This window comes from Schistocerca piceifrons, chromosome 4 (assembly GCF_021461385.2).
Source record: "Schistocerca piceifrons isolate TAMUIC-IGC-003096 chromosome 4, iqSchPice1.1, whole genome shotgun sequence".
NCBI classification, from domain to species: Eukaryota; Metazoa; Arthropoda; class Insecta; order Orthoptera; family Acrididae; genus Schistocerca; species Schistocerca piceifrons.
Window position 1 is genome coordinate 573,666,679 of NC_060141.1, and position 27,681 is coordinate 573,694,359.

The 27,681-nt window shown below is 44.0% G+C and overlaps 1 protein-coding gene and 1 pseudogene across 1 annotated transcript in view; both read left to right on the top strand.

Annotated features, from left to right (window-relative positions):
- Positions 1-1,993: 1,993 nt before the first annotated feature.
- LOC124796168 (adipocyte plasma membrane-associated protein-like) overlaps positions 1,994-27,681 on the top strand; it is a 121,865-nt gene continuing 96,177 nt past the window's right edge. The window contains exons 1-3 of the mRNA XM_047260259.1: positions 1,994-2,110; positions 12,210-12,421; positions 19,380-19,496. Of these exons, the coding sequence (XP_047116215.1) occupies positions 2,010-2,110; positions 12,210-12,421; positions 19,380-19,496 (430 nt within the window). The 5' untranslated portion in view covers positions 1,994-2,009. The remainder of the gene's footprint in view (positions 2,111-12,209; positions 12,422-19,379; positions 19,497-27,681) is intronic.
- On the top strand, positions 8,510-8,627 carry LOC124796892 (annotated as a pseudogene).

Genomic DNA, 27,681 nt, shown 5'->3' on the forward strand with positions numbered 1-27,681 from the left:
CCTAGTTCCTTAAATAAATGTCTGTAAGGCGATCTTGGGTAGACTCTGGCTATTATTATGATTACACGCTTTTGTGTAATATGATGCATTGCCCCAAAATATGATACCATATGAAAGCAGTGAATGAAAATAGGCATAGTAGGCTAATTTAATGATATTTAATCAACAAAATTTGCAATAACGCTGATAGCATAAGCAGATGAACCTAACTGTTTCAGCAAATTACCAATGTGTTTCTTCCAATTCAATTTCTCATCGATGCACAGACCCAGAAATTTTGAATATTCTGCCTTAGCAACAGACTTCTGTTCAAAGTCTATATTTATCAATGATGTTATGCCATTTACTGTATAGAATTGTATGTACTGTGTTTTCTCAAAATTTAGTGAGAGTCCATTTGCAGAGACCCACTAATAATTTGTTAAAAGACATTATTTAGGATTTCCTCGCTTTTTCCTTGTTTGTTGGCTGGAGCATCAGCTAAGAGAATAAACTTAGCATCTTTATGAATACAGAGTGACAAATCATTAATATATATTAAGAACAATAAGGGACCCAAAACTAAGCCCTTGGGGACGCAATTCCAGATACCTCTGCGGATTTTTGCAGGTTATCTATGCTGTTAATTTCAACCTTCTGCATTCTTCCAGTTAAATATGAATGAAACCATTTATGCACTGTCCCACTCACACCGCAATACGTAAGCTTATCTAGAAAATTTTCTTGATTCACGTAGTCAAAAAGCTTTGAGAGGTCACAAAATATCCCAATGTTTGATGACAGTTATTCAGAGCATTTAGTATTTGATCAGTAAAAGCATACATAGCATTTTCTGTTGAGAAGCTTTTCTGAAAGCAAATGGACATTTTGTTAGTACTTCATGTTTAAATTATGTGATGCTACACTTGAATACATTACTTTTCCAAGAATTTTGGATGAGGCTGTGAGAAGCGAGATTGAGCAGTAGTTGATAGCGTCAGACCTATGCCCTTTTTATGCAATGGTTTAACAATAGCATATTTCAGTCTATCTGTAAAAATGCCCTGTTTCAGAGGCTGAGAATCCTATTTATCTGTTAGGCATAAGCTTTTAGTACTCTGTTGGAAATGCCATCAATTCCATGTGAGCCTTTACTTTTGATTGAATTTATTAATTTCCTAATTTCGGTAGGAGAGGTGGGTTGAATTTCACTTTTATCAAATTGCATAGGTATTGCCTCATCCATATATTGTCTTGCACTACCTAATGAATAGCTGTATCCTATATTCTCTACAACACTTACAAAATGATTATTAAAAGTGTTTTTTACTTCTGACTTTTTGTTAACAAACTTTTCATCGAGTCTGATATAAATATGGCCTTCCTGTGTTCACGGTTGCTGTTTTCCATTTAACAGTTTTCCGAATTGTTTTAATTTTCATTATCAGCGGTGCTAATCTCAGATATAATCCACATACTTCTGGGCTTTTTAGTAACTTCTCTTAATACAGTGCAGTAAAGTAATTTTTATATGTTTCATTGTTTCTGGGTCATTACCCCTTCTAGCTACAAGATACATTTCGCTTTTCTGTTTACAAAGTACTTTTATCCCTTTAGTAAGCCATGACTTTTTAGATGGTTTCTTACAGTTATATTTCACTTTTTTCTTAGGAAAATATTTTCAAATATACTCACAAATGTATCATGAAATAGGTTAAATTTTAAATTAGAATCAGGTTCCCGGTACACCTCATCCCAGTCTAACTGTTGCAAGCTTTCCCCAAAAGCTGCAATTGTTAAATCGCTAGCTGAACGCACTTCTTTGGAGGAGTGTTTTGCGTTACTGTATGGAGCTGTGTCACATATTGTAACTAGCTGTGCATCATGATCAGACAGACCATTCGTAAACGGAAAAGTTTTTGTTTGATTAACTGGCTCTAATGTGGAAGGAAATAGGCCTTGCATTTATTAATGCATTTGACACCTCTGCAACACGGGTGTTTGTGGTGATGTTGCAGTGAACTGCCGTGATGGCTGTCCGCGACGGCCTCCGGGTAGCCCTGCTGCTCTTCTTCTGCTGCCTGCTGCCTCAGGAGTCACACTCGCTGGGACGGCTGCCCAAAGCATACAGGTACTGCACACACACCGTGCCGCTACGTTCAGACAGTGGCACACACCTCTGAGAAATATTAGACGGAGATATTAGACGGTCACTACTATTTGTGAAAGCTGCATTACCACGAAGTTCATACGAGCATAGGAGGCTGCTGAGCTGTGTGACATGTAAAGAATAATAGTATTAGAGAGTGGTAGATAAAGATCGCTCGAGCATTGCGCTGTCAACGATTTTCTTATGCTATGCCACTTTGTCTTATACGAGGATTGTTAAAAAAGTAAACACTATCTAATCAAAAGTATCCGGACACCATTAATAGGAAGTGTGTCCACCTTTGGCCTTTATGACGACTTGAACTCTGCTAGCGATACTTGCAATAGGTGTCTCAATGTCTGTGAAGGAATGGCAGCCCATTCTTCTTCAAAAGTCGATACCAGAGATGGTAGTGACATCGTGTAAGTAGGCAGTTTAGGTTTTTATGTTGGTAACGCCACGTAGCGCTCTGTAAGAAAATCACTGACTGTGCTGTGTGCAGTCTGTGGCTGCTTGGACTCATTGTTGGAATATTCGCTTGTGTAGTGTCGGGCAGTTGGATGGGAACAGCGCGTAGCGTTGCGCAGGTGGAGGTGAGCCGCCAGCAGTGATGGACGTGGGGAGAGAGATGCCAGAGTTTTGAGAGCGGACGATCTGGACGTGTGTCTGTCAGAAAAAGGAAATTTGTAAGACTGGATATCATGAACTAATGTATAATGACTTTTGAACACTATTAAGATAAACACATTGTTTGTTCTCTATCAAAATCTTTCATTTGCTAACTGTGCCTATCAGTAGTTAGAATATTTTATTTAGAGGGCAGTATCGACGCTCGCTTTATTGCAGTAGTTCGAGTAACGAAGATTTTTGTGAGGTAAGTGATTCATGAAAGGCATAGGTTATTGTTAGTCAGAGCCATTCTTTTGTGGGGATTATTGAAAGTCAGATTGCGTTGCGCTAAATATATTGTGTGTCAGTTTAGTGATGATCAGAGTAAGTAAAGAGAGAAATGTCTGAGTACGTTCAGTTTTGCTCAGCTGTTCGAAAATCAAATAACGTAAGAGGTTTCCCAGCACTGTTATTTTTAAATTTTTCTAAGGGGACGTTTCAATTGCCCGCTGGGGTCAGGAGCGAAATCAATGTTCTGACTCATTCCAAATGTGTTCCATTGGCTTCAGATCGGGACTCTGCGCAGGGTATTCCATTTCAGTAATGTTATCGTGCCTCAACGATACAGAGAGCCGTACCGTAGGTGCAACCACAACGGAGGGGTATCTGTTGAGAGGCCAGACAAACGTGTGGTTCCTGAAGAGGGGCAGCAGCCTTTTCAGTAGTTGCAGGGGCCACAGTCTGGATGATTGACTGATGTGGCCCTGTAATACTAACCAAAACGGCCTTGCTGTTTTGGTACTGCGAACGGCTGAAAGCAAGGGGAAACTACAGCCGTAATTTTTCCCGAGGGCATGACGCTTTAGAAAACACAAAAATGCAGCAAGTGAAGCAGGCAAAAAGGAATACAAACGTCTCAAAAATGAGATCGACAGGAAGTGCAAAATGGCTAAGCAGGGATGGCTAGAGGACAAATGTAACGATGTAGAGGCTTATCTCATGAGGGGTAAGATAGATACTGCATACAGGAAAATTAAAGAGACCTTTGGAGAAAAGAGAACCACTTGCTTGAATATCAAGAGCTCAGATGGAAACCCAGTTCTAAGCAAAGAAGGGAAAGCAGAAAGGTGGAAGGAGTATATAGAGGTTCTATACAGGGGCGATGTTCTTGAGGACAGTATTATGGAAATGGAAGAGGGGTAGATGAAGATGAAATGGGAGATATGATACTGCGTGAAGAGTTTGACAGAGCACTGAAAGACCTAAGTCGAAACAAGGCCCCGGGAATAGACAACATTCCATTAGAAATACTGACAGCCTTGGGAGAGCCAGTCCTGACAAAACTCTACCATCTGGTGAGCAAGATGTATGAGACAAGCGAAATTCCCTCAAACTTCAAGAAGAATATAATAATTCCAATCCCAAAGAAAGAGGTGTTGACAGATGTGAAAATTACCGAACTATCAGTTTAATAAGTCACAGCTGCAAAATACTAACGCGAATTCTTTACAGACGAATGGAAAAACTGGTAGAAGCCGACCTCGGGGAAGATCAGTTTGGATTCCGTAGAAATGTTGGAACACGTGAGGCAATACTGACCCTACGACTTATCTTAGAAGAAAGATTAAGGAAAGGCAAACCTACGTTTCTAGCATTTGTAGACTTAGAGAAAGCTTTTGACAATGTTGACTGGAATACTCTCTTTCACATTCTGAAGGTGGCAGGGGTAAAATACTGGGAGCGAAAGGCTATTTACAATTTGTACAGAAACCAGATGGTAGTTATAAGAGTCGAGGGACATGAAAGGGTAGCAGTGGTCGGGAAGGGAGTGAGACAGGCTTGTAGCCTCTCCCCGATGCTATTCAATCTGTATATTGAGCAAGCAGTAAAGGAAACAAAAGAAAATTTCGGAGTAGGTATTAAAATCCATGGAGGTTCGCCGATGACATTGTAATTCTGTCAGAGACAGCAAAGGACTTGGAAGAGCAGTTGAACGGAATGGACAGTGTCTTGAAAGGAGGGTATAAGATGAACACCAACAATAGGAAAACAAGGATAATGGAATGTAGTCTAATTAAGTCGGGTGATGCTGAGGGAATTAGATTAGGAAATGAGACACTTAAAGTAGTAAAGGAGTTTTGCTATTTGGGGAGCAAAATAACTGATGATGGTCGAAGTAGAGAGGAAATAAATGTAGACTGGCAATGGCAAGGAAAGCGTTTCTGAAGAAGAGAAATTTGTTAACATCGAGTATAGATTTAAGTGTGAGGAAGTAGTTTCTGAAAGTATTTGTATGGAGTGTAGCGATGTATGGAAGTGAAACATGGACAATAAATAGTTTGGACAAGAAGAGAATAGAAGCTTTCGAAATGTGGTGCTACAGAAGAATGCTGAAGATTAGATGGGTAGATCACATAACTAATGAGGAGGTATTGAATCGAATTGGGGAGAGGAGGAGTTTGTGGCACAACTTGACTAGAAGAAGAGATCGGTTGGTAGGACATGTTCTGAGGCGTCAGGGGATCACCAATTTAGTATTGGAGGGCAGCTTGGTGGGTAAAAATCGTAGAGGGAGACCAATAGATGAATACACTAAGCAGACTCAGAATGATGTAGGCTGCAGTAGGTACTGGGTGATGAAGGGGCTTGCACAGGATAGAGTAGCATGGAGAGCTGCATCAAACCAGTCTCAGGACTGAAGGGACTGAAGACAACAACAACAATATCGTCCACAAATCACTGCCTCACAGAAACTGCCTTATGAAAGGGTGCATTGTCATGCTGATACAAAAAAATCATCATCTCCGAACTGTTCCTCTACTGTGCGCAGAACACAGTCCTGCAAACATTTTTCATATCCATTCGCATTTAGCGTTTTCTTAAGCACGACAAGGTAACACAACAAGGTAAAAAAAAAAATGGGCCAAATGGCTCTGAGCACTATGGGACTTAACTTCTGTGGTCATCAGTCCCCTAGAACTTAGAACCACTTCAACCTAACTAACCTAAGGACATCACACACATACATGCCCCAGGCAGGATTCGAACCTGCGACCGTAGCGGTCGCGCGGTTCCAGACTGTAGCGCTTAGAACCGCTCGGCCACTCCGGCCGGCAACAAGGTAACACTACCTTCTCCGTACTTCACTGTTGACACTATACACGCCAAACCCAAATCCATCATTTCCACAGGTTGCAACGAGATTCATCATTCCAAATCATCCGTATCAAGTAATATACTGTCCAGTGGCGTCGCTGTTTACAACTATTCATGTGTCTCTGAGCATTAACTACAGAAATATGTGATTTACGAGGAGCTGCTCGACCACATTAATCTATTTTTTAACTCCCTACGCACAGTAATTGTGGTAACTCGACCGGTGATAGTACTTTGGAAATCATGAGAATTTTCTTCCACTGATTTCATGCCATTTTCTGCACCCATCCTGCGCAATGCTCGAGAATCCCTGTCCGCCAGTACACGAAGTTTTGGTTTCGTTGTCGTTCTTCCATCGCATTTTCACTTCACAAGCACATCAGCGCGAACTTTGGCAGTTTCAGAAGAGTTGAAATGTCCCCAATGGATTTGTTACTCCAGTGACATCCAGCGAACGGCTAGTCCACATTCGAAGCCGCTGAGCTCCCCTGTCCGAGCCATTCTGCTGTTAACTGCTTCTCTAATGATAATAGAATTCTCTTCGTTTAATTTGATACTGGTTGGTCGCTCTCTCGTGACATCTATCGGTCAGTTCTGCATTAGATAGGGGCGTCCAAATACTTTTGATCTGATAGCGTGTGAGGAACGCGGTCCTGTTTCGTTTCGTTTAAAGACTGACGAGACGCGTTATAGCGCCTCAAGAAAAGTTACAAATGGCTGAAAGAGAAACATTCCCTACCCAAGGAGTAAGTGTCCAGATAGCAAAAGCGTTTTTAGCATTCTTACAAGAAGCGGTAGACGAAGCTCACCTTCCACCTAAAGAACGAGTGACAATGTGGAAAGAGCGAAGTCGTTGACGGATGTTATCTCTTTTTCAAAACTAAAAATCACACAACAGATTCTTAACGCTGTGTAACCCAACGAGAACATAATGATACAGTGGAGTGTACTGTGAAGTCAGATTGTCGGTTGTCGGTCACGATGAACAGTAGTGAGTTAAATTTGAACAAGTTTGGCATCTATCAACTTTTAAAACGGGATTTGGATATGTGGAAAGTATGTGCAAATATTGTTTCAAATAACTTCACTATTGAGCTGAAGAATAATCGGAGGGTATTGCTTGATCTTCTGGACCGCCTTCAGAGAGAGCCAAAATCCCTCAATTGCGTTTTCGAGCACGACCCCGAGACAAAATACCAAAGATGAGAATGGGACACTATAAACTCTGCACATCCCAAGGAAACAGGAATGAGCAAATTTAAAATCAAAAAACAAGTCGGGGTTCACTCACAAATAATTTGAGTCTCTTGGACAAACTGCCAATCTGAATTTTTATCGCGAAGTCTTTGACAGACTCAGTAAAAGGGGTGGTACTTGTGCCACCAGGCTTTTACGCGCTTGGATGCTGCACCACGATAGTTCACCATGTCTCACGACAACCTCCATCGATGAATTTTTATGCAAGAAATGACATGTTTGTGATTCCTCAGCCCTCCTATTCACCGGATCTTCTATTCGATGGCTTCTTTCCATTCTATTTGTAAATTGAAGGGAGATAACTGCTATCAGCTGCAGCGGGACATTAAGCGGAATCAGCGGTGATGAGCGAAAATGTGTACAAGACCGGGATTCGAACCCGAGATCTCCTGCTGACTACGCTAGGTGCTACTACTGGAGATGGAATTCTGTTGTCTTTCTAAATTACTTAACCGCTGATTATGGGGTGGGATAAAGTTTTAACATGGACTCCGAGCCACAGTGCTACTTGGCACTTTTCACATAAATAAAAAATTGCCAGAGATGAAGGTTCAAATGGTTCAAATGGCTCTGAGCACTATGGGACTTAACTTCTGAGGTCATCAGTCCCCTAGAATTTAGAACTACTTAAACCTAACTAACCTAAGGACATCACACACATCAATGCCCGAGGCAGGATTCGAACCTGCGACCGTAGCGGTCACGCGGTTCCAGACTGAAGCGCCTAGGACCGCTCGGCCACTCCGGCCGGCAGAGATGAAGGAAGAGAGAGTCTTCATCTGCCTTTCAGAGATTAGGCGTATTCGATCTATTCTCGTATAAGTTCCTTTTTTAACTTGCGTTTCGCTCTCTGTATTTTATACCTGTTTCCTTCAGAATTTCAAAGAGTGTATTGCAGTCGCCACTGCTATAAACGTGGGCTTACCTTTCTTTAATCTATCTCCTAAGGTAAGTCATAGGGTCAGCGTTGCCTCGTGTGATCTTACATTTCTTCGGAATCCAAACTGAACTTCCCCGAGGTCGGCTCCTACCAGTTTTTTCATTGTTCTGTGAATAATTCGTGTCAGTCTTTTGACTATGTTGCGTTGATTAAGTTATGTTCTGTGCATACTTCTTCCGGGCGACTTCCGCTTTCATTTCTTTCCTCCAGTCCATGTTCTCCCAATATTTTTCGTTCTCTTAATTTTCCTGCTACCGAGTTTCAGTCTCCTTTAACAATTACATTTTCGTCTCCCTTAACTATCTGAATAATTTCCCTTATCTCATCAAACATTGTTTCAGTCTCTTCATCAGCGGAGCAAGATGGCATATAATCTTTTACTATTGTGTTGAGTGTTGCCTTCGCGTCTATCTTCACTGGGCAACGGCCTTGCCGCAGTGGCTACACTGGTTCCCGTGAGATCACCGAAGTTAAGCGCTGTCGGGCGTGGTCGGCACTTGGATGGGTGACCATCCAGGCCGCCATGCGCTGTTGCCATTTTTCGGGGTGCACTCAGCCTCGTGATGCCAATTGAGAAGCTACTCGACCGAACAGTAGCGGCTTCGGTCATGAACACCATCATAACGACCGGGAGAGCAGTGTGCCGACCCCACGCCCCTTCTATCCGCATCTTCCCTGAGGATGACATGGCGGTCGGATGGTCCCGGTAGACCACTTGTGGCCTGAAGACAGGGTGCTATCTTCACTACTATGTTGTTCATAGAAGCTTACATGCATTCCTGTTTTCTCAAACATTTCTATGCCTACTCCTACATTACCCCTGTTTGACTTTTTTTTTTTTTTTTTGCAATCGCAAACTCATCTGAACAGAAATCCTCTTCCTTTTGCCCCATAAACGTTCGATAGAATTCACGTTGGCCGAATTGGGTGGGCAACTCATTCGCTCGAATTGTCCAGAAAGTAGTTCAAACCACAAACAATTGTGGCCCAGTGACATGGCGCATTGTAATTCTTAAAAATACCGTCTTTGAATGGTTGCAAATTTCCACATGTAGTGGACCATAACCATTTCCAGTCAATGACAGTTCAGTTGTAACAAAGGACCCAGTCCGTTCCATTTAAACATAGCACACACCATTATGGAGCCACCACAAGCTTGTGCAGTGCCATCTTGACTACTTCGATCCATAGCTTCGTGGGGTCTGCGCCACACTCGAACCCTACCATCAGCTCTTACTAATGAAATCGCGACTCATCCGACCACGCCACGGTTTTCCTTTCGTCTAGGGTCCAACTGATACGGATGCGAGTCCAGGATAGGCGCTGCAGCAGATGTTGTGCTGTTAGCAAAGACCCTCGCGTCGGTCGTCAGCTGGCGTATCCCATTAACGCCAAATTTCCCCGCAGTGTCCTAATGGAGACGTTCGTCATACGTCCCACATTGTTTTCTGGAGTTATTTCACCTAGTGTTGCTTGTATGTAAGCACTGACAAATCTACGCAAACGCAGCTGTTCTCGATCGTTAAGTGAAGGCCGTCGGCCACTGCGTTGTCCGTGGTGAGAGGCAATACCTGAAATTTGGAATTCTCGACACACTCTTAACACAGTGGATCTCGGAATACTGAATTCCCTAACGTTATCCGAAATGGAATGTCCCATATGTCTAGCTCCAAATGTAACGTCCCCTTTGAAAATTTATAAATGACCGTGCTAGTAAACCTCTTACGTTATTTGATTTTCAAACAGCTGAGCAAGACTGAACGTACTCAGACATTTCTCTCTTTACTTATTCTGACCAACACTAAACTGACACGCAATATTTTTAGCGAAACGCAGTCTGACTTTCAATAATCCCTACAAAAGAATGGCCCTGACTAACAATAACCTATACCCTTCATGAATCACTCACCTCACAGAAATCTTCGTTGCTCGAACTATCGCAATACAGCGAGCGCCAATACTGCCAGCTAAATAGAAGATTCTAACTACTGAAGGCACTAACTACTGATAGGCATAGTTAGCTAATGAAAGATTTTGATAGAGAACAAACAATGTATTTACCTTTATATATATATATATATATATATATATATATATATATATATATATATATAGGGTGTTACAAAAAGGTACTGTCAAACTTTCAGGAAACATTCCCCACACGCAAAGAAAGAAAATATGTTACGTGGACATGTGTCCGGAAGCGCTTACTTTCCATGTTAGAGCTCATTTTATTACTTCTCTTCAAATCATATTAATCATGGAATAGAAACACACAGCGACAGAACGTACCAGCGTGATTTCAAACACTTTGTTACAGGAAATGTTCAAAATGTCCTCCGTTAGCGAGGATACATGCATGCACCCTCCGTCGCATGGAATCCCTGATGCACTGATGCAGCCTGGAGAATGGCGTATTGTATCACAGCCGTCCACAATACGAGCACGAAGAGTCTCTACATTTGGTACCGGGGTTGCGTAGACAAGAGCTTTCAAATGCCCCCATAAATGAAAGTCAAGAGGGTTGAGGTCAGGAGAGCATGGAGGCCATGGAATTGGTCCACCTCTACCAATCCATCGGTCACCGAATCTGTTGTTGAGAAGCGTACGGACACTTCGACTGAAATGTGCAGGAGCTCCATCGTGCATGAACCACATGTTGTGTCGTACTTGTAAAGGCACATGTTCTAGAAGCACAAGTAGTGTCCCCTATGAAATCATGATAACGTGCTCAATTGAGCGTAAGTGGAAGAACATGGGGCCCAATCAAGACATCACCAACAATACCTGCCCAAACGTTAACAGAAAATCTGTGTTGATGACGTGATTGCACAATTGCCTACGGATTCTCGTCACCCCACACAGGTTGATTGTGAAAATTTACGATTTGATCACGTTGGAATGAAGCCTCATCCGTAAAGAGAACATTTGCACTGAAATGAGAATTGACACAATGTTGGATGAACCATTCGCAGAAGTGTACCCGTGGAGGCCAATCAGCTGCTGATAGTGCCTGCACACGCTGTACATGTTATGAAACAGCTGGTTCTCCCGTAGCACTCTCCATGTAGTGACGTTGTCAACGTTACCTTGTACAGCAGCAACTTCTCTGAAGCTGACATTAAGGGTTATCGTCAACTGCACGAAGAATTGCCTCGTCCATTGCAGGTGTCCTCGTCGTTCTATGTCTTCCTCAGTCGCGAATCATAGGCTGCAATGTTCCGTGCTCCGTAAGACGCCGATCAATTGCTTCGAACGTCTTCCTGTCGGGACACCTTCCTTCTGGAAATCTGTCTCGATACAAACGTACCGCGCCACGTCTATTTCCCCGTGCTGATCCATACATCAAATGGGCATCTGCCAACTCCGCATTTGTGAACATCGCACTGACTGCCAAACTACGTTCGTGATGAACACTGACCTGTTGATGCTACGTACTGATGTGCTTGATGCTAGTACTGTAGAGCAATGAGTCGCATGTCAACACAAGCACCGAAGCCAACATTACCTTCCTTCAATTGTACCAACTGGCGGTGAATCGAGGAAGTACAGTACATACTGACGAAAGTAAAATGAGCCCTAACATGGAAATTAAGCGTTTCCGGACACACGTCCACATAACATCTTTTCTTTATTTGTGTGTGAGGAATGTTTCCTGAAAGTTTGGCCGTACCTTTTTGTAACACCCTGTATATATATCAGTTCATGACATCCAGTATTACAAATTTCGTTTTTGTGACGGACACACGTCCAGGTCGTCCGCTCTCAAAACTCTGCATCTCTCTCCCCACATCCACCACTGCGGTCTGAGCCACAGATTGCATACAGCACAGTCAGTGATTTTCATACAGAGCACTACGTGGCGTTACCAACATAAATAACTAAATAGCCTACTTACACAAATACCATTCCGCGCTCCGTTAATTCTCGTCGTGTGGCCATAATCATGTCGGAGACCTTTTCAGAGGATTCGCTTGAGTACATATGAGAGCTCCGCCAGTGTGAAGACGACACTACCGCCATCTCTACATGTGCATATTCCTATCCCAAGACGTTTGTCACCGCAGTGCAATGTGGGTTTCAGGCTCAGCATATAATTTTTGGATGTCTGTTTTTTAGGCCCCCGCCTCACCTGCCGCTGGAGGGCGGTCTGTCGCGGAACGCGCGGCTGTGCGGCGCCTCGCGGCTGCTGGACGGTCTGGTGTCGGGCCCCGAGTCGCTGGCCGAGCGGCAGGGTCAGCTTTACACGGGCCTCAACGGCGGCCACGTCGTGCGCATAGACCCGCTCACAGACCAGGTCACTTCCGTCGCCAAGTTCGGCAGGTCCTGCGGTCAGTACATCCGACACATGCACGTAGCAAGGACACACATTAAACACACCATTAACGAACGTTCCATTAATGACGAAGTCGTTAGAGAGGGAACACAAGCTCTGATCTGGTGGATGGGGAAGGGAGGGGTTGGGGGGGGGGGGGGTGGAAGGGAAGGAAAAGAGAGAGGGAGAGAAGGAAAACAGCCGTGCTCTTTCAAAGGAGCCATCCCAGCATTCGCCTCAGATTGTTCGTGCAGCCCGGAGCTCGGCGTATTGTATAATACACACATCAAAAAATGTTTTGCATCATATCGATTCCGAGAGTTCCGGAACCTGTACAGTAAATTGGAATAGAGATCAACATAAACATCATTTCTGGCCTTCTTATTGTTCATGAAAACCACACATTGCATGTTGTACCACCGTACAGTGAGACCTTCACAAGTGGTGGTCCAGATTTCTGTACACACCGGTACCTCAAATACCCAGTAGCACGTACTCTTGCATTGATGCATGCCTGTATTTGTCGTGGCATACTATCCACAAGTTCATCAAGGCACTGTTGGTCCAGATTGTCCCACTCCTCAACGGCGATTCGGCGCAGATCCCTCAGAGTGGTTGCTGGGTACGTCGTCCATAAACAGCCCTTTTCAATCTACCCCAGCCATGTCGATAGGGTTCATGTCTGGAGAACATGCTGGCCACTCTAGTCGAGTGATGTCGTTATCCTGAAGGGAGTCATTCACGAGATGTGCACGATTGGGGCGCAAATTGTCGCCATGAAGATGAATGCCTCGCCAATATGCTGCCGATATGGTTGCACTATCGGTCGGAGGACGACATTCACGTATCGTACAGCCGTTACAGCGCCTTCCATGACCACCAGCGGCGTATGTCGTCCTCACGTAATGCCACCCCAAAACAGCAGGGAGGCTCCGCCTTGCTGCCCTCGCTGGACAGTGTGTGTAAGGCCTGACCGGGTTGCCTCCAAACACGTCTTCGACGTTTCTCTGGTTGAAGGCATATGCGACACTCATCGGTGAAGAGAACGTGTTGCCAATCGTGAGCGGTCCATTCCGCATGTTGTTAGGCCCATCTGTACCGCGCTGCATGGTGGCGTGGTTTTAAAAATGGACCCCGCCATGGACGTCGGAAGTGAAGTTGCGCATCATGCAGCCTATTACGCACAGTTTGAGTCGTCACACGACGTCCTGTGTCTGCACGAAGAGCATTATTCAACATGGTGGCGTTGATGTCAGGGTTCCTCCGAGCCATAATCCGTAGGTACCGGCCATCCACTGCAGTAGTAGCCCTTGGGCGGCCTGAGTGAGGCATCTCATCGACAGTTCCTGTCTCTCTGAATCTCTTCCATGTCCGAACAACATCGCTTTGGTTCACTGCGAGACGCCTGGACACTTCCCTTGTTGAGAGCCCTTCCTGGAACAAAGTAATAATGCGGACGCGATCGAACCGCGGCATTGACCTCCTACGCATGGTTGAACAACAGACAACACGAGCCGTGTACCTCCTTGCTGGTGGAATGACTGGAATTGATCGGTTGTCGGACCCCCTCCGTCTAATAGGCGCTGCTCATGCATGGTTGTTTACATCTTTGGGCGGGTTTAGTGACATCTCTGAACAGTCATAGGGACTGTGTCTGTGATACAATACCCACAGTCAACGGCTTTCTTCAGGAGTTCTGGGAACTGGGGTGATGCAAAACTTTTTTTGATGTAATATACATCACGCAGTTGACAAATGGCTCTGAGCACTATGGGACTTAACTTCTGAGGTCATCAGTCCCCTGGAACTTAGAACTACTTAAACCTAACTAACCTAAGGACATCACACACATCCATGCCCGAGGCAGGATTCGAACCTGCGACCGTAGCGGTCTCGCGGTTCCAGACTGTAGCGCCTAGAACCGCTCGGCCACACCGCCCGGCCGCAATTAACAGTCTAATCCAAAAATGTCAACTAAGGTTAAGAGCTTCTCAAGAATGTATTTTTTTGCTTAGTAACAAACAAAAAAGAGACAGTAATAATTTTAGATAATTTTAACTGACGTTGGTCAATTCCACAGTGAACTAAGTATCGTTTGAGGCTTACGTCAGGGGCAGAGTGGTATGTAACGCGGACACTGCAGGGTTAATAGAAGCGAGAGGGAGAATATTGTATTTTATTGTTTGTCTTCCAATACTTACAACTCACGAGGACGTGCAATTAGCAATGATCAGCTGCTGTGTTCAAAATGTCAAAGGGAAGAAACTTAGATTCGTGAATGTACATTATAGAGATGGTCGTCTTCAAATGTGGTGTATGTTTCTAACAAGTAACATCCATCCACATTAAGCATGTTGTAATACAATTAAATCACTAAAAGCAAAAGTCATTCAAAACATTTTAGTAAACATTTGCGATCGTGTGCCGTATCGCAGTTACTGTTACTAATTAATATGACATACTAATTTATGGAGGTTACCAATTAATAGTAAGAACGGTAGGTGAAGGTGTGGTAAAGCGGCCAGGACAGGAAAAGTGGCCATTGCCTGCTTCTTTTTGCCTGCCGAAGAGTGGTCAGATTAGCTCTAATACGTACATCGCCATTGTTGTCACTAAGCTTGACAAAAGAAGGTTGTTGCGTTATTTTTTTAGTAAATAAGTTTTTGTTTTTCAGTTGTCTTATGTAAGATAACTCATTGATATTATTCTTTTTGCCTATCTTGTATGTAGAGCAATAATTTTCTACCATATCAATGTTTCAACAACGTGTTTTGGCCTACAAATGTAGTCTCTTGTTATTTACTTCAGTCTGATAGTTCCTTGTGTGGATCACTAATGCTGACATTGCGTCAGATCGGGAAAAGTGGTCGTCGGGAAAAATGGCCAATGTGTTCACTCATTTATTTACTTCCAAAAAACCACGCATAATAACAGCCTAAATTGACTTCTAAAGCGTATCAAACGGCTCTGAGCACTATGGGACTTAACATCTGAGGTCATCAGTCCCCTAGAACTTAGAACTACTTAAACCTAACTAAACCGTATCATCCGCCTTTCCATTCCTTTGTGAAGACTTCGAATTAATTAAGTTATATTATTTAAAACAGTCTCTACATATTGAAAAACGACTTTCGCGGCTATGAGTGTAAAGCAGGAGCTCATGAAAGTAAATACTGCGAGACATTCTAAAACGTAAGCAATCGCAATAGGTCAATTACATCCCGAGAAATTGCAAAGCGAAGTTGACGCTTGAAACAAACGAAACGCGCCGCTATTGCACGTCCTTGGATGCAGGCGTGATCCCCCCATATCAATGTTTGTGGCAGTAAACCCTATTATTACTTTCGGCCCTCTTGACAACAGTAAAAATAAGATTACATACGTCAATCACATCGCGATTATGAGCAAAGTGAGCTGCACACTTGCATCTCGAAAAGTGCACTAGCAGTGCGTTTCGCTTTGCAATTTCTCAGCATGTAATTGACGTATTGTGATGCAACAATACCATTCTTTTCGTGATTTTTTATGTTATTCATTGCGTAAGAAATAATAAGGGGTGTCCATTAAAATAACATATTTGCTTACGTTTTAGAATGTCTCACAGTATTTACTTACACGAGCCCACTGTCTTACAATCGTACCAGTGAAAGTCGATTTTCAGTATCTATTTTTGTTCTAGAGATATTTGCGTTGAAACGGTTAAGTGGCTCACCCTGGATATGGTCAAAACCAAAAGTGAGATTGAAAACGGTCTGCTGCAGCAACCATTTCGTATTCTTTCATATACTAGGGCGTGAAGACGCATAGAAAATGTACCCAGCAATAAAGAAAACAAACATATGATTCTGTTGCGAAGGCACTGGCCACAGTACCCACTTAGGTATTAAAAACTGGTCACTTCGTAAGCCTCCAGAAAAATGCATACATTGTTTTCTTTTTCGCTGAAACACATTTGCTATGATACCATATAATATGTTGATTCAAAATGTGTAAATGGTAAGATTCTATCGGTTACTGTAGTTTGATGGAAACTGAAATTCTCTTTAAGTGGCCACTTTACACCCCTTCATATGTGGCTAGCAGTGTCACCCTAGAACGTCAATATCAGATCTTAAGCAAAAATGTTTGGTTACGACTGCCTTAGCGGTTAGGGAAAACAAGAAAAAGTTAAATCTGGATGCAAAGTATTTGATCAGGCGAACATCCGCAACTGAGGAGTATATTAATAGAATAAGATTCTGCTTCAGTTGCTAGTAAATTTTTTATTAATTACCCGGCGGGTGACGAAGGCTAAAGATCCATCTTCGGGTGCCACCAAATACGAGAGGTGTTTTTGAAGTAAGCACCGTTCTGAAATTCCGCCACTGCAGCGCCGCAGCTTCATTTGTTGCAATTTAAGTTTTCTCTAATTCCAATTCCTAAGTATTTAATTGAAAGGATAGCCTATGGATTTGTGTGATTTATCATGTTCTGTAATTTACCGAGTTCCTTTTAGTACTCACGTTGACGACCCTGCACTTTTAATTATTTGCAGTCAATTGCCCCTGTTGACACCATACAGATATCTTGTCTAAATCATTTTGCTATTGGTTTTGATCTTCTGATGACAGTGCTAAACGATAAATAACAGTATCATCTGCAAACAGAGCAAGAGGGCTGCTCAGATTATCTCCTAAGTCATTATACAGATTTGAAACAGCAAAAAGTTGTAACACGGCTTGGGGAGCGCCAGATATGGCTTCTGTTCTAATCGATGAATTTCCATCAATTACTACGAACTGTGACCTTTCTGACAGCAAATCACGAATCCAGTGGCATAATGAGACGATATTCCATAAGCACGTAATTTAATTACGAGTCACTTGTGAGGAACAGTACCAAAAGCCTCGTGGAAATTTTGAAATAAGGAATCAATTTGAGAGCCCCCATCGATAGCACACGTTACTACTTGAGAGTAAAGAGCTAGTTGTCTTGTAAGATCGATATTTTCTGAATCTGTGATGTGTGTTAATAGATTATTTTCTTCGAGGTGATTCACAATTTTCGAACACAGTATATGGTCCACAATCCTACTACAAATCGTCATTATCGATGTGGGTCTGTAATTCAGCGGCTTACTCCTATTTACTTCCTTAACTACTGGTATGACCTGTGCAACTTTCCAATCTTTAGGTACAGATCTGTCGTCGAGCGAGGGAGATGTTTATAACTGCTAAGTATGTAGCTATAATATCAGCATACTCTGAATCTGGAACAGAAGACATGCTTTTATTATATGATTAGGTTCCTTCGCTTCACCGAGTATATCTGCTTCTGAGCTACTCATATTAAAGGATGTGCCTGATTCGAATTCTGGAATATTTATTTCGTCTTCTTTGGTGAAGATATATGGAAAAAATCATATTTAGTAACCCCCGCTTTAGTGGCACTGTCATCACTAACATTACCATTCTCATTCTACAGTGATTTTATCGATTGCATCTCGTTGCTGGTAGAACCAGAATTTCTTTGGACGATCTGCCAGATTTCGAGACATAGTTTCATTGTGGGAACTACGCAACTGGCCATTAAAATTGCTACACCAAGAAGAAATGCAGATGATAAACTGGTATTCATTGGACAAATCTATTACACTAGAACTGACATGTCATTACATTTTCACGCAATTTGGGTGCATAGATCCTGAGATTCATCCGAAAAAATGACGTTTTGCCATTCGTTCACCCAGGTTCGTCGATGAGTACACCATCGCAGGCGCTCCTGTCTGTGATGCAGCGTCAAGAGTAACTGCAGCCATGGTCTCCGAGCTGATAATCCATGCCGCTGCAAACGTCGTCGAACTGTTCGTGCAGATGGTTGTTGTCTTGCAAACGTCCCCATCTGTTGACTCAGGGATCGAGACGTGGCTGCACGATCCGTTACAGCCATGCGGATAAGATGCCTGTCATCTCGACTGCTAGTGATACGAGGCCGTTGGGATCCAGCACGGCGTTCCGTATTACCTTCCTGAACCCACCGATTCCATATTCTGCTAACAGTCATTGGATCTCGACCAACGCGAGCATCAATGTCACGATACGATAAACCACAACCGCGATAGGCTACAATCCGACCTTTATCAAAGTCGGAAACGTGATGGTACGCATTTCTCCTCCTTACACGAGGCATCACAACAACGTTTCACCAGGGAACGCCGGTCGGCTGCTGTTTGTGTATGAGAAATCTGTTGGAAACTTTGTTCATGTCAGCAGGTTGTAGGTGTCGCCACCGGCGCCAACCTTGTGTGAATGCTCTGAAAAGCTGATCATTTGCATATCACAGCATCTTCTTCCTGTCGGTTAAATTTCGCGTCTGTAGCGCATCATCTTCGTGGTGTAGCAATTTTAATGGCCAGTAGTGTATAAAAAGCATCTCGCATTAAAGTCCACACTAAATACGGAGCTGCTGTAAAACATCGCCAATCTTGGAGATTTTGCGTTCCTTTAAATTTGGCATGCTTTTTTCGTTATTTCTCCACCTGATTTCGGACCTGTTCTGCGTACCATGCAGAATCAGTTCCGTTTCTTATCAATTTAAGTGTTATAAATACCTCAATTGTCGTCGATGCTATTTCTCTGAATTTAAGTTACATCTGGTTTACGCCTACACAGTTAGTTTGGAAGGAATGGAGACTGTCCCGTAGGAAAGCGTAAAGCTGATTTTTATCTGGTTTTTTAAACAGATACATTTTGCGTTTATTTTTTGGTGACTTTGGATGTTCCGGTATCCAGTCTTGCTAAAATCAGTCTGTGGTCACTAATCTCTGTTCCTGTCATGATGCTCGCTCAGAGTTATTTGTTACTAAGACGTCAAGTATAATTCTGCAAGTTCTTTTAGTTTCTGACTTTGAGACACAAACTTCCTCTGAAACTGTTTCTGTACGTGCAACTTTACAAGTTCCTTATGAAGAGTGGGAGTGGCTGTTGGTGTTGCAGAAGGCCCCTGGGATGAAGAGGCGTGTGGCAGACCGGCGGGCGTCAAGTTCGCCAGCGACGGCACGCTCATTGTCGCCGACATGTACTACGGACTCTTCAGGGTGGACGTCGACACAGGTGAGTCGCATCGCAATTCATTCATTTATTCACAAATTAAGAAATTCATCCTTCAGGTGCAAGACAAAATTTTATTAGTTTACCTATAAATTAACCCATACTGACATATGTTACACGTTGAAGTACATCATCAATCTACTGATTTCATAATAAAGAAATTCGTGGTACTCATAAAAATTGAATTATTTTGGAGGGCAAACGTTGGCCATGTCACAGAATAAAATTAAAACAGAATAAAGACGCATAGTCATAAGATTATGTCTGTCAAAACTAAACACATTAAGACAAACGTAGACGGAGCTACGCCAACCAGGAAGAAGGGTCACACAAAGCAACACTGAAACTAGGCGTCGCGAGCAGTTCCGCGGCGAGGATCAGCCAGCGGCCGAGCGCAAGTGCAAGCGCAAGCACTAGAGACAAGCTGTCTCAAAATTACGTGGGTGAGTCAAATGAAAACCTTAATTATTTTTTAAAATATTATTTACTGTGCAGAAGTGGTACAAAGCTGTATCACTTTTCGACATAATCTCCTCAACGCTCAATGCAAGTCCTCGAGTGCTTACAAAGTGCATAAATTCCTTTAGAAAAAAATTCTTTTGGTAGTCCGCGCAACCACTCATGCTCCGCGTGGCGTACCTCTTCATCAGAACGGAACTTCTTTCCTCCCATTGCGTCTTTGATTGGTCCAAACATACGGAAATCACTTAGGGCAAGGTCTGGTGAGCATGGTGGATGAGGAGGACACTCAAAATGCAAATCTGTGATTGTTGCAACTGTTGTACGGGCACTGTGGGGCCTTGCATTGTCATGTTGCAAAAGGACACCTGCTGACAGCAATCCACATCGCTTCGATTTGATTGCAGGCCGCAGATGATTTTTTAGGAGATCTGTGTATGATGCACTGGTGACAGTGGTTTCTCTAGGCATGTAATGCTCCAAAATGACGCCTTTTTCGTCCCAAACGAGAGTCAGCATAATCTTCCCTGCTGATGGTTATGTTCGAAACTTCTTTGGTTTTGGTAATGGGGAATGGCGCCATTCCTTGCTCGCTCTCTTCGTTTCCGGTTCGTGGAAGTGAACCCAGGTTTCGTCCCCAGTAACGATTTTTGCAGGGAAGATATCACCTTCTCGTTGAAAGCGCCGAAGAAGTTCTTCACAAGCATCAACACGTCGTTCTCTCATTTCAGGAGACAGGTGCCGTGGCACCCATCTTGCAGACCCTTTGTGAAACTGGAGCATATCATGCACAATGTGGTGTGTTGACCCATGACTAATCTGTAAACATGCTGCAGTGTCATTCAGTGTCACTCGGAGGTTTTCTTTCACTATGGCTTCAACTGCTGCAATGTTCTGTGTAGTCACAACTCGTTGTGCCTGACCTGGACGAGGAGCATCTTCCATTGAAATCACACCATTTGCGAACTTCCTACTCCATTCGTAGACTTACTGCTGTGACAAACATGCATCACCGTACTGAACCTTCATCCGTCGATGAATTTCAATAGGTTTCACGCTTTCACTACGCAAAAACAGAATAACAGAACGCTGTTCTTCCCTGGTGCAAGTCCCAAGTGGGGCGGCCATCTTTCTACTGATACTGCGGTGGCATGCGTGCATCTGCACTATGCTGCCACCTACAGGCCATTCTGCATGCTGTTTGTAGCACGCTTACCAACTTCCAGGATAATGGCGCGAAATTTCGATTTGTTATTACATATTTAAGGTTTTCATTTGACTCACCCTCGTACTTAGCGCAAACGTGAATTGTAAACAAATTGTGACGGAAGCAGTCTTACAAAAGAACAAACCTACCTATTGCTACAGACATTAAACAATTTACCTGAGAACTAGCTACAAAGCCAGGGCATGGAAATTTACATTCAAATATTATAATAAGAGGGCGAAGCCCCACTACAGTAACTAATAAATTAGTACGGGAAACACACAAACGTGGGAAGCATGAAATATCTTGAACATAAAACAGGCAAATTAAGAAACACCTTAGCAACTAGGTGTCATTACCAGTACAACACAAAATACATAGATAGACAATGTACAATCGCACTATAAATAAAGGGACTCATTTCCTGCCCGGCGTAGCTCCTCCAACTTTAGTCTTAATGTTTTTAGTTTTGACAGACATAATCTTATGACTATGCGTCTTTATTCTGTTTTAATTTTATTCTGTGACATGGCAAACGTTTGGCCCACAAAATAATTTAATTTTTGTTCTGAAGAAGATATCATTATTGGCATCGAAACCTAAGTAAACTAATAAAATTTTCTTGCAACCGAAGGCTGAATTTCTTAATTTCTGAACAATTCACGGTTGCTGGAGCACTGCACTATTTTAAAGATTCGTAAAATATGAAATCTCCGACATCGCTAAGGCTAGAAAAAAATCCTACGAGAACGGCACGAACGAGGACTGAAGAGAATCGTTCAAAGTGGCAGAAGTGCACCCCTTCCGGAAATTGCTCCAGTTTCAATGCCGGGCCTTCAACAAGTGTCAGCGTGCGAAAAAAGTTAACGAAACAACATCGATATGGGCTTTCGGAGCCGAAGGCCCACTTGTGTACCCTTGATGACTGCACGATACAAAGCTTTACGCCTCGCCTGGGCCCGTCAACACGGACATTGGACTGTTGATGATTGGAAACATGTTACTTGGTCGGACGAGTCTCTTTTCAGATTGTATTGAGCGTATGGACATGTACGGGTATGAAGACAACCTCATGAATCCATGGACCCTGCATGTCAGCAGGGGACTGTTCGAGCTGGTGGAGGCTCTTTAATGATGTGGGGCATGTGCATTGGAGTGATATTCGACTCCTAATACGTCTAGATATGACTCTGACACATGACACGTGTCCTCTCTGATCACTTGCATCCATTCATGTCCATTGTGCATTCCGACGGACTTGGGCAACTCCAGCAGGACAATGCGACATCCCACTCGTCCATAACTGCTACAGAGTGGCTCCAGGAACGCTCTTCTGAGTTTAAACACTTCCACTGGCCACCAAACATCCCAGACATGAACAATATTGAGCATAGTGTGCGCTAATATGAAACTTCCTGGCAGATTAAAACTGTGCGCCGGACCGAGACTCGAATTCGGGACCTTTGCCTTTCGCGGGCAAGTGCTCACAAACTGAGTTACCTAAGCACGACTCACGCCCCGTCCTCACAGCTTTACTTCTGCCAGTACCTCGTCTCCTACCTTCCAAACTTTACAGAAGCTCTCCTGCGAACCTTGCAGAACTAGCACTCCCGAAAGAAAGGATATTGTGGAGACCTGGCTTCGCCACAGCCTGGGGGATGTTTCCAGAATAAGATTTTCACTCTGCAGCGGAGTGTGCGCTGATATGAAACTTCCTGGTAGATTAACACTGTGCCGGACCGAGACTCGAACTCGGGACCTTTGCCTTACGCGGGCAAGTGCTTCTGTAAAGTTTGGAAGGTAGGAGACGAGGTACTGGCATAAGTAAAACTGTGAGGACGGGGCGTGAGTCGTGCTTGGGTAGCTCAGTTGGTAGAACAGTTGCCCGCGAAAGGCAAAGGTCCCGAGTTCGAGTCTCGTTCCGGCACACAGTTTTAATCTGCCAGGAAGTTTTAATATTGATCATATCATGGATACCTTGCAACGTGCTGTTCAGAAGAGATCTCCACCTCCTCATTGTCTTATGGAGTTATGGACAGCCCTGCAGGATTCATGGTGTCAGTTCCCTCCAGCACTACTTCATACATTAGTCGAATCCATGCCACGGCGTGCTGCGGCACTTCTGCCTGCTCGCGGGCCCTACACGATGTTAGACAGTTATACCAGTTTCTTTGGCTCTTCAGTGTATATAGTGCATAGTCACGATCGTAGGGTATCAGACGCTTTGTCGGGGCACGGGGGCTCCCTTAGCATTCAGACAGTTATAGGAATTGGAGAACAATATTGAAACACCGCGAGAAATGCATGCTTCAATATAAACGCAGATGCTGGCCAAGCCTGCAGGTTACGCTGTTTTATTTTATCACGAATGGTACCTATGTCATGTCCCTCGTACGTTACAAGTGTCAGTCGGGGCATAACAGTGTTCTGTGTAGTTGTGATAGCATTATGTTGGAGCTAAGTGAATTCGAATGTGGGTAAATTGTTGGTGCTCGTATGGCTGGTACTTTCGTAATCACGATAGCCGAAGTATTTGGTGTTTCAAGAGACACCGTATCAATGATTCACACCACATATTGGCTACAGGGAAAGCGGAAAATCATCATCCAGTAAGTAACGGAAGTGTGTGCTGAGTGATCGTAATGGACGGGCGGTCTTTGAAGAGGATTGTGACAAAGAATAAAGGGACGACAGCAAAAAACTCACTGTAGAACTGAATGTCGCACTCGCGAGGCCTTTCAGCACACACACACACACACACACACACAAAGAGAAAAACACAGGAAGAGAGGTCGCTAAGTAGGGAATTGCAGGGCGAGATGGAATTCCAAAACCACTCATCAGTGATGCAGATGTCCGTAACAGGAAAACGCAGTGCCGAAGTCATTTAACTTGGACAATGCAGCAGTGGGCAGGCCGCTGTGGCCGAGCGGTTCTAGGCGCATCAGTCCGGAACCACCCGGCTGCTACGGTCGCAGGTTCGAATCCTGCCTCGGGCATGGATGTGTGTGATGTCCTTAGGTTAGTTAGGTTTACGTAGTTCTGTCTAGAGAGCTGATGACCTCAGATGTTAAGTCCCATAGTGCTTAGAAGAGGAGGAGGAGGAGATTGGTGTTTAATGTCCCGTCGACAACGAGGTCATTAGAGACGGAGCACAAGCTCGGGTTAGGGAAGGATGGTGAAGGAAACCGGCCGTGCCCTTTGAAAGGAACCATCCCGGCATTTGCCTGAAGCGATTTTAGGGAAATCACGGAAAACTTAAATCTGGATGGCCGGACGCGGGTTTGAACCGTCGTCCTCATAGTGCTTAGAGCCATTTGAACCTTTTTTTTTCAGCAGTGGAAAAAAGTAATTTGGTGGATGAGTCTTGTTTCACACCGTTTCCGAGTTCGAGTATACTTCCTAAGAGTGAAACGTGACACGATTTGGTGACAATTTCGGCTGTCATATCGTGGTATTCAAAAAAATATTCAAATGTGTGTGAAATCATATAGGACTTAACTGCTAAGGTCATCAGTCCCTAAGCTTACACACTACTTAACCTAAATTATCCTAAGGACAAACACACTCGCCCATGCCCGAGGGAGGACTCGAACCTCCGCCGGGACCAGCCGCACATTCCATGGCTGCAGCGCCCAAGACCGCTCGGCTAATCCCGCGCGGCTCGTGGTATTCCATGGGCCCCATGGTTACTTTGCTAGATCGCATTATTGCCAAGTATTATGTGACCTTTTTGGATGATCATATCGATTCCTTGGTACAATGTTTGTTCCCTTACGTGACGCTGTGTTCCAAGACGACAGGCCGTTGTTCACACTTCACACAGCTCACATCGCTCTAGACTGCTTTTGTCAGCACGAAGATGGTTTGTAACATCTCCCATTGCCACCATACTCGCCAGATTTTAGTATTGTAGAACCCTTGTGGTCTGCCTTCAAAAGAAGGGTCCGTGGTCGCTGCCCACCTCCGTCATCGTTACCTGAACTTGCAACTATTTTGCAGGAGGAAGGGTATAAGGTTCCCTCGAAAACTGTTTATACATTCCGGGACGACTGGAAGCTGTCTGAATGCCAACGGTCTTATTACACAGTTTTAAGCTTGGTATGTGTTGTGCTTTTGGTGTTCCCGTATTTTTGTCCACCCGCTGTACTATCACATGATGATACTCTCAATTGGGTGCCACTTGTGATCGCATGTATCAGTGGGCTTGGATTAGAGAGGAGCGGGGCAAGGAAAAATAAGCCCTTATGAAACTGAAAAGTAGTATCTTTACCGTGAAATAAAAACAAAACTGCCGGCCGGTGTGGCCGTGCGGTTCTAGGTGCTTCAGTCTGGAACCGCGTGACCGCTACGGTCGCAGGTTCGAATCCTGCCTCGGGCATGGATGTGTGTTCAAATGGTTCAAATGGCTCTGAACACTATGGGACTTAACTGCTGTGGTCATCAGTCCCCTAGAACCTAGAACTACTTAAACCTAACTAACCTAAGGACATCACACACATCCATGCCCGAGGCAGGATTCGAGCCCGCGACCGTAGCGGTCGCCCGGTTCCAGACTGCAGCGCCTTTAACCGCTCGGCCACTCCGGGCGGCATGGATGTGTGTGATGTCCTTAGGTTAGTTAGGTTTAAGTAGTTCTAAGTTCTAGGGGACTGATGACTACAGATGTTAAGTCCCATAGTGCTCAGAGCCATTTGAACCAAAAACAAAACTATTAGCAAAATAAAGGAATTATGTTCCGAAGTGCTCGTCTTTGCACATAGTATAAATTAAAATTTACTGCTGTGTAACATCCTGTGAAAAGGTGAAACCGCGTTCCTAGCTGTGTGGCTGGGAAAGGAGCACCCACTAACCTACTCCTTGCCCCGACCCTTAACGCACTTAAAGCATCGAGATCATCTGCCACTTCAGGCGCGATTTGATTTTCACAATTAATGTGGATAGAGTAAGGACGAAAGGAGAGAGCACAACTCTGCTCAAATAATAATCGACCACAGACTCAGTTGAATATGTTTATTTGCACAAACACCTACAAGCATGGCAATAATCAAGTTCACAGACAGAACATGATAAAAAGGCACGAAATAGGTGGCAAAAGTACTATAAAGTTATTACTGAACTGGTAGACAACTCTTGGTAATCAGACACAAAATGAAGAAGTGAAACATGTAATTGATGACAAGAGAAGTAGGTATTAATGATGGAACGTAGCGGTAGAACATGGCAGATTACTTCGAAGGCGACATGGAGGCGTCAGTAGTCGAGATGCAATCGTATTTATGAGTTACCATCGTACTTCCAACTGATGTGATTGTCGCAACTAGCGTGCAACAACATCATTCTTCTGACTAAGCGGCAATCTCTCCCGACCAACCGCAATCTCCGGCAACCTATTCGTACTGTCGACCCTTCTGATGCCTGTAGCACTCAGTTGATGTCTCAACAGAGTGCCTAACGGTAGGACCATGTGGTATGGAGACTGTGTCAGCCACGGGAACGTGTCTTGATGGCGCAATATAGCAGAGCTCTTGCTGTCGCTGTTTTACACCTTAGGGGTTTACGTAAAAGGTTGTAGCGCAGAGAGCACTATTTTTCATAGCCAACCTAATGGGCTCACATGCAGTGGTTTAGAAAGCTTATTTAGTTGTGTTGGGTTGTGAAGCATTGGTACTGTCACCGCCCTCACATCACACTCAAAATTATTAATCGGATTATAATAAAAATTAATTAATATCATTCCTAGTCACAAACAATCTCCAATTACCCTGATTCTGGTGTGGCGATAATAGTCAGCCACCCTTGGACAATATGGCATCACCATTCGGTACTGTATTGCTGCACCCCATACAGTGACACGTCTGGACCTTCTTTGGAATGCAAGTATTCGAGATGTTGCTGATCAAGCCTGTCTCGCGCTTCGCTCTTCGAGGAAGGCCTTCCAGAGGTCATTCTCCTTGTGGGGAGGAATGCACCCCAAGTTCCAACCGCTTCCAAGGGTATTCAATCACTTTCATTCCGGCGTATACCGCAAGCCATTCCATTGAGTTGATTCCCGCCTTCTAGAGGAAGATGTTCCCGATGTGAATGTGGTGTGTTCCGGCTATGTCAGCCGGCCGAGTGGCCGTGCGGTTAAAGGCGCTGCAGTCTGGAACCGCAAGACCGCTACGGTCGCAGGTTCGAATCCTGCCTCGGGCATGGATGTTTGTGATGTCCTTAGGTTAGATAGGTTTAACTAGTTCTAAGTTCTAGGGGACTAATGACCTCAGCAGTTGAGTCCCATAGCGCTCAGAGCCATTTTTGAACCGGCTATGTCTTGAAGGACAAACCCATCTCCGAAATTTTGTCTGTAGGCCGAGGCGTGGATCACGCGCTAGCAGCACGTTCTAGTCCACTTCACAAGGGGACCACAACAGGCATCAGATTTTTTTATATCTATAGTACGTGAAGTTCAGAACTCAAATATTAATTGCCCAAAATAGTTCGATACATCTCTCGAAAATTCTATAGAAAATCGACTTTGAA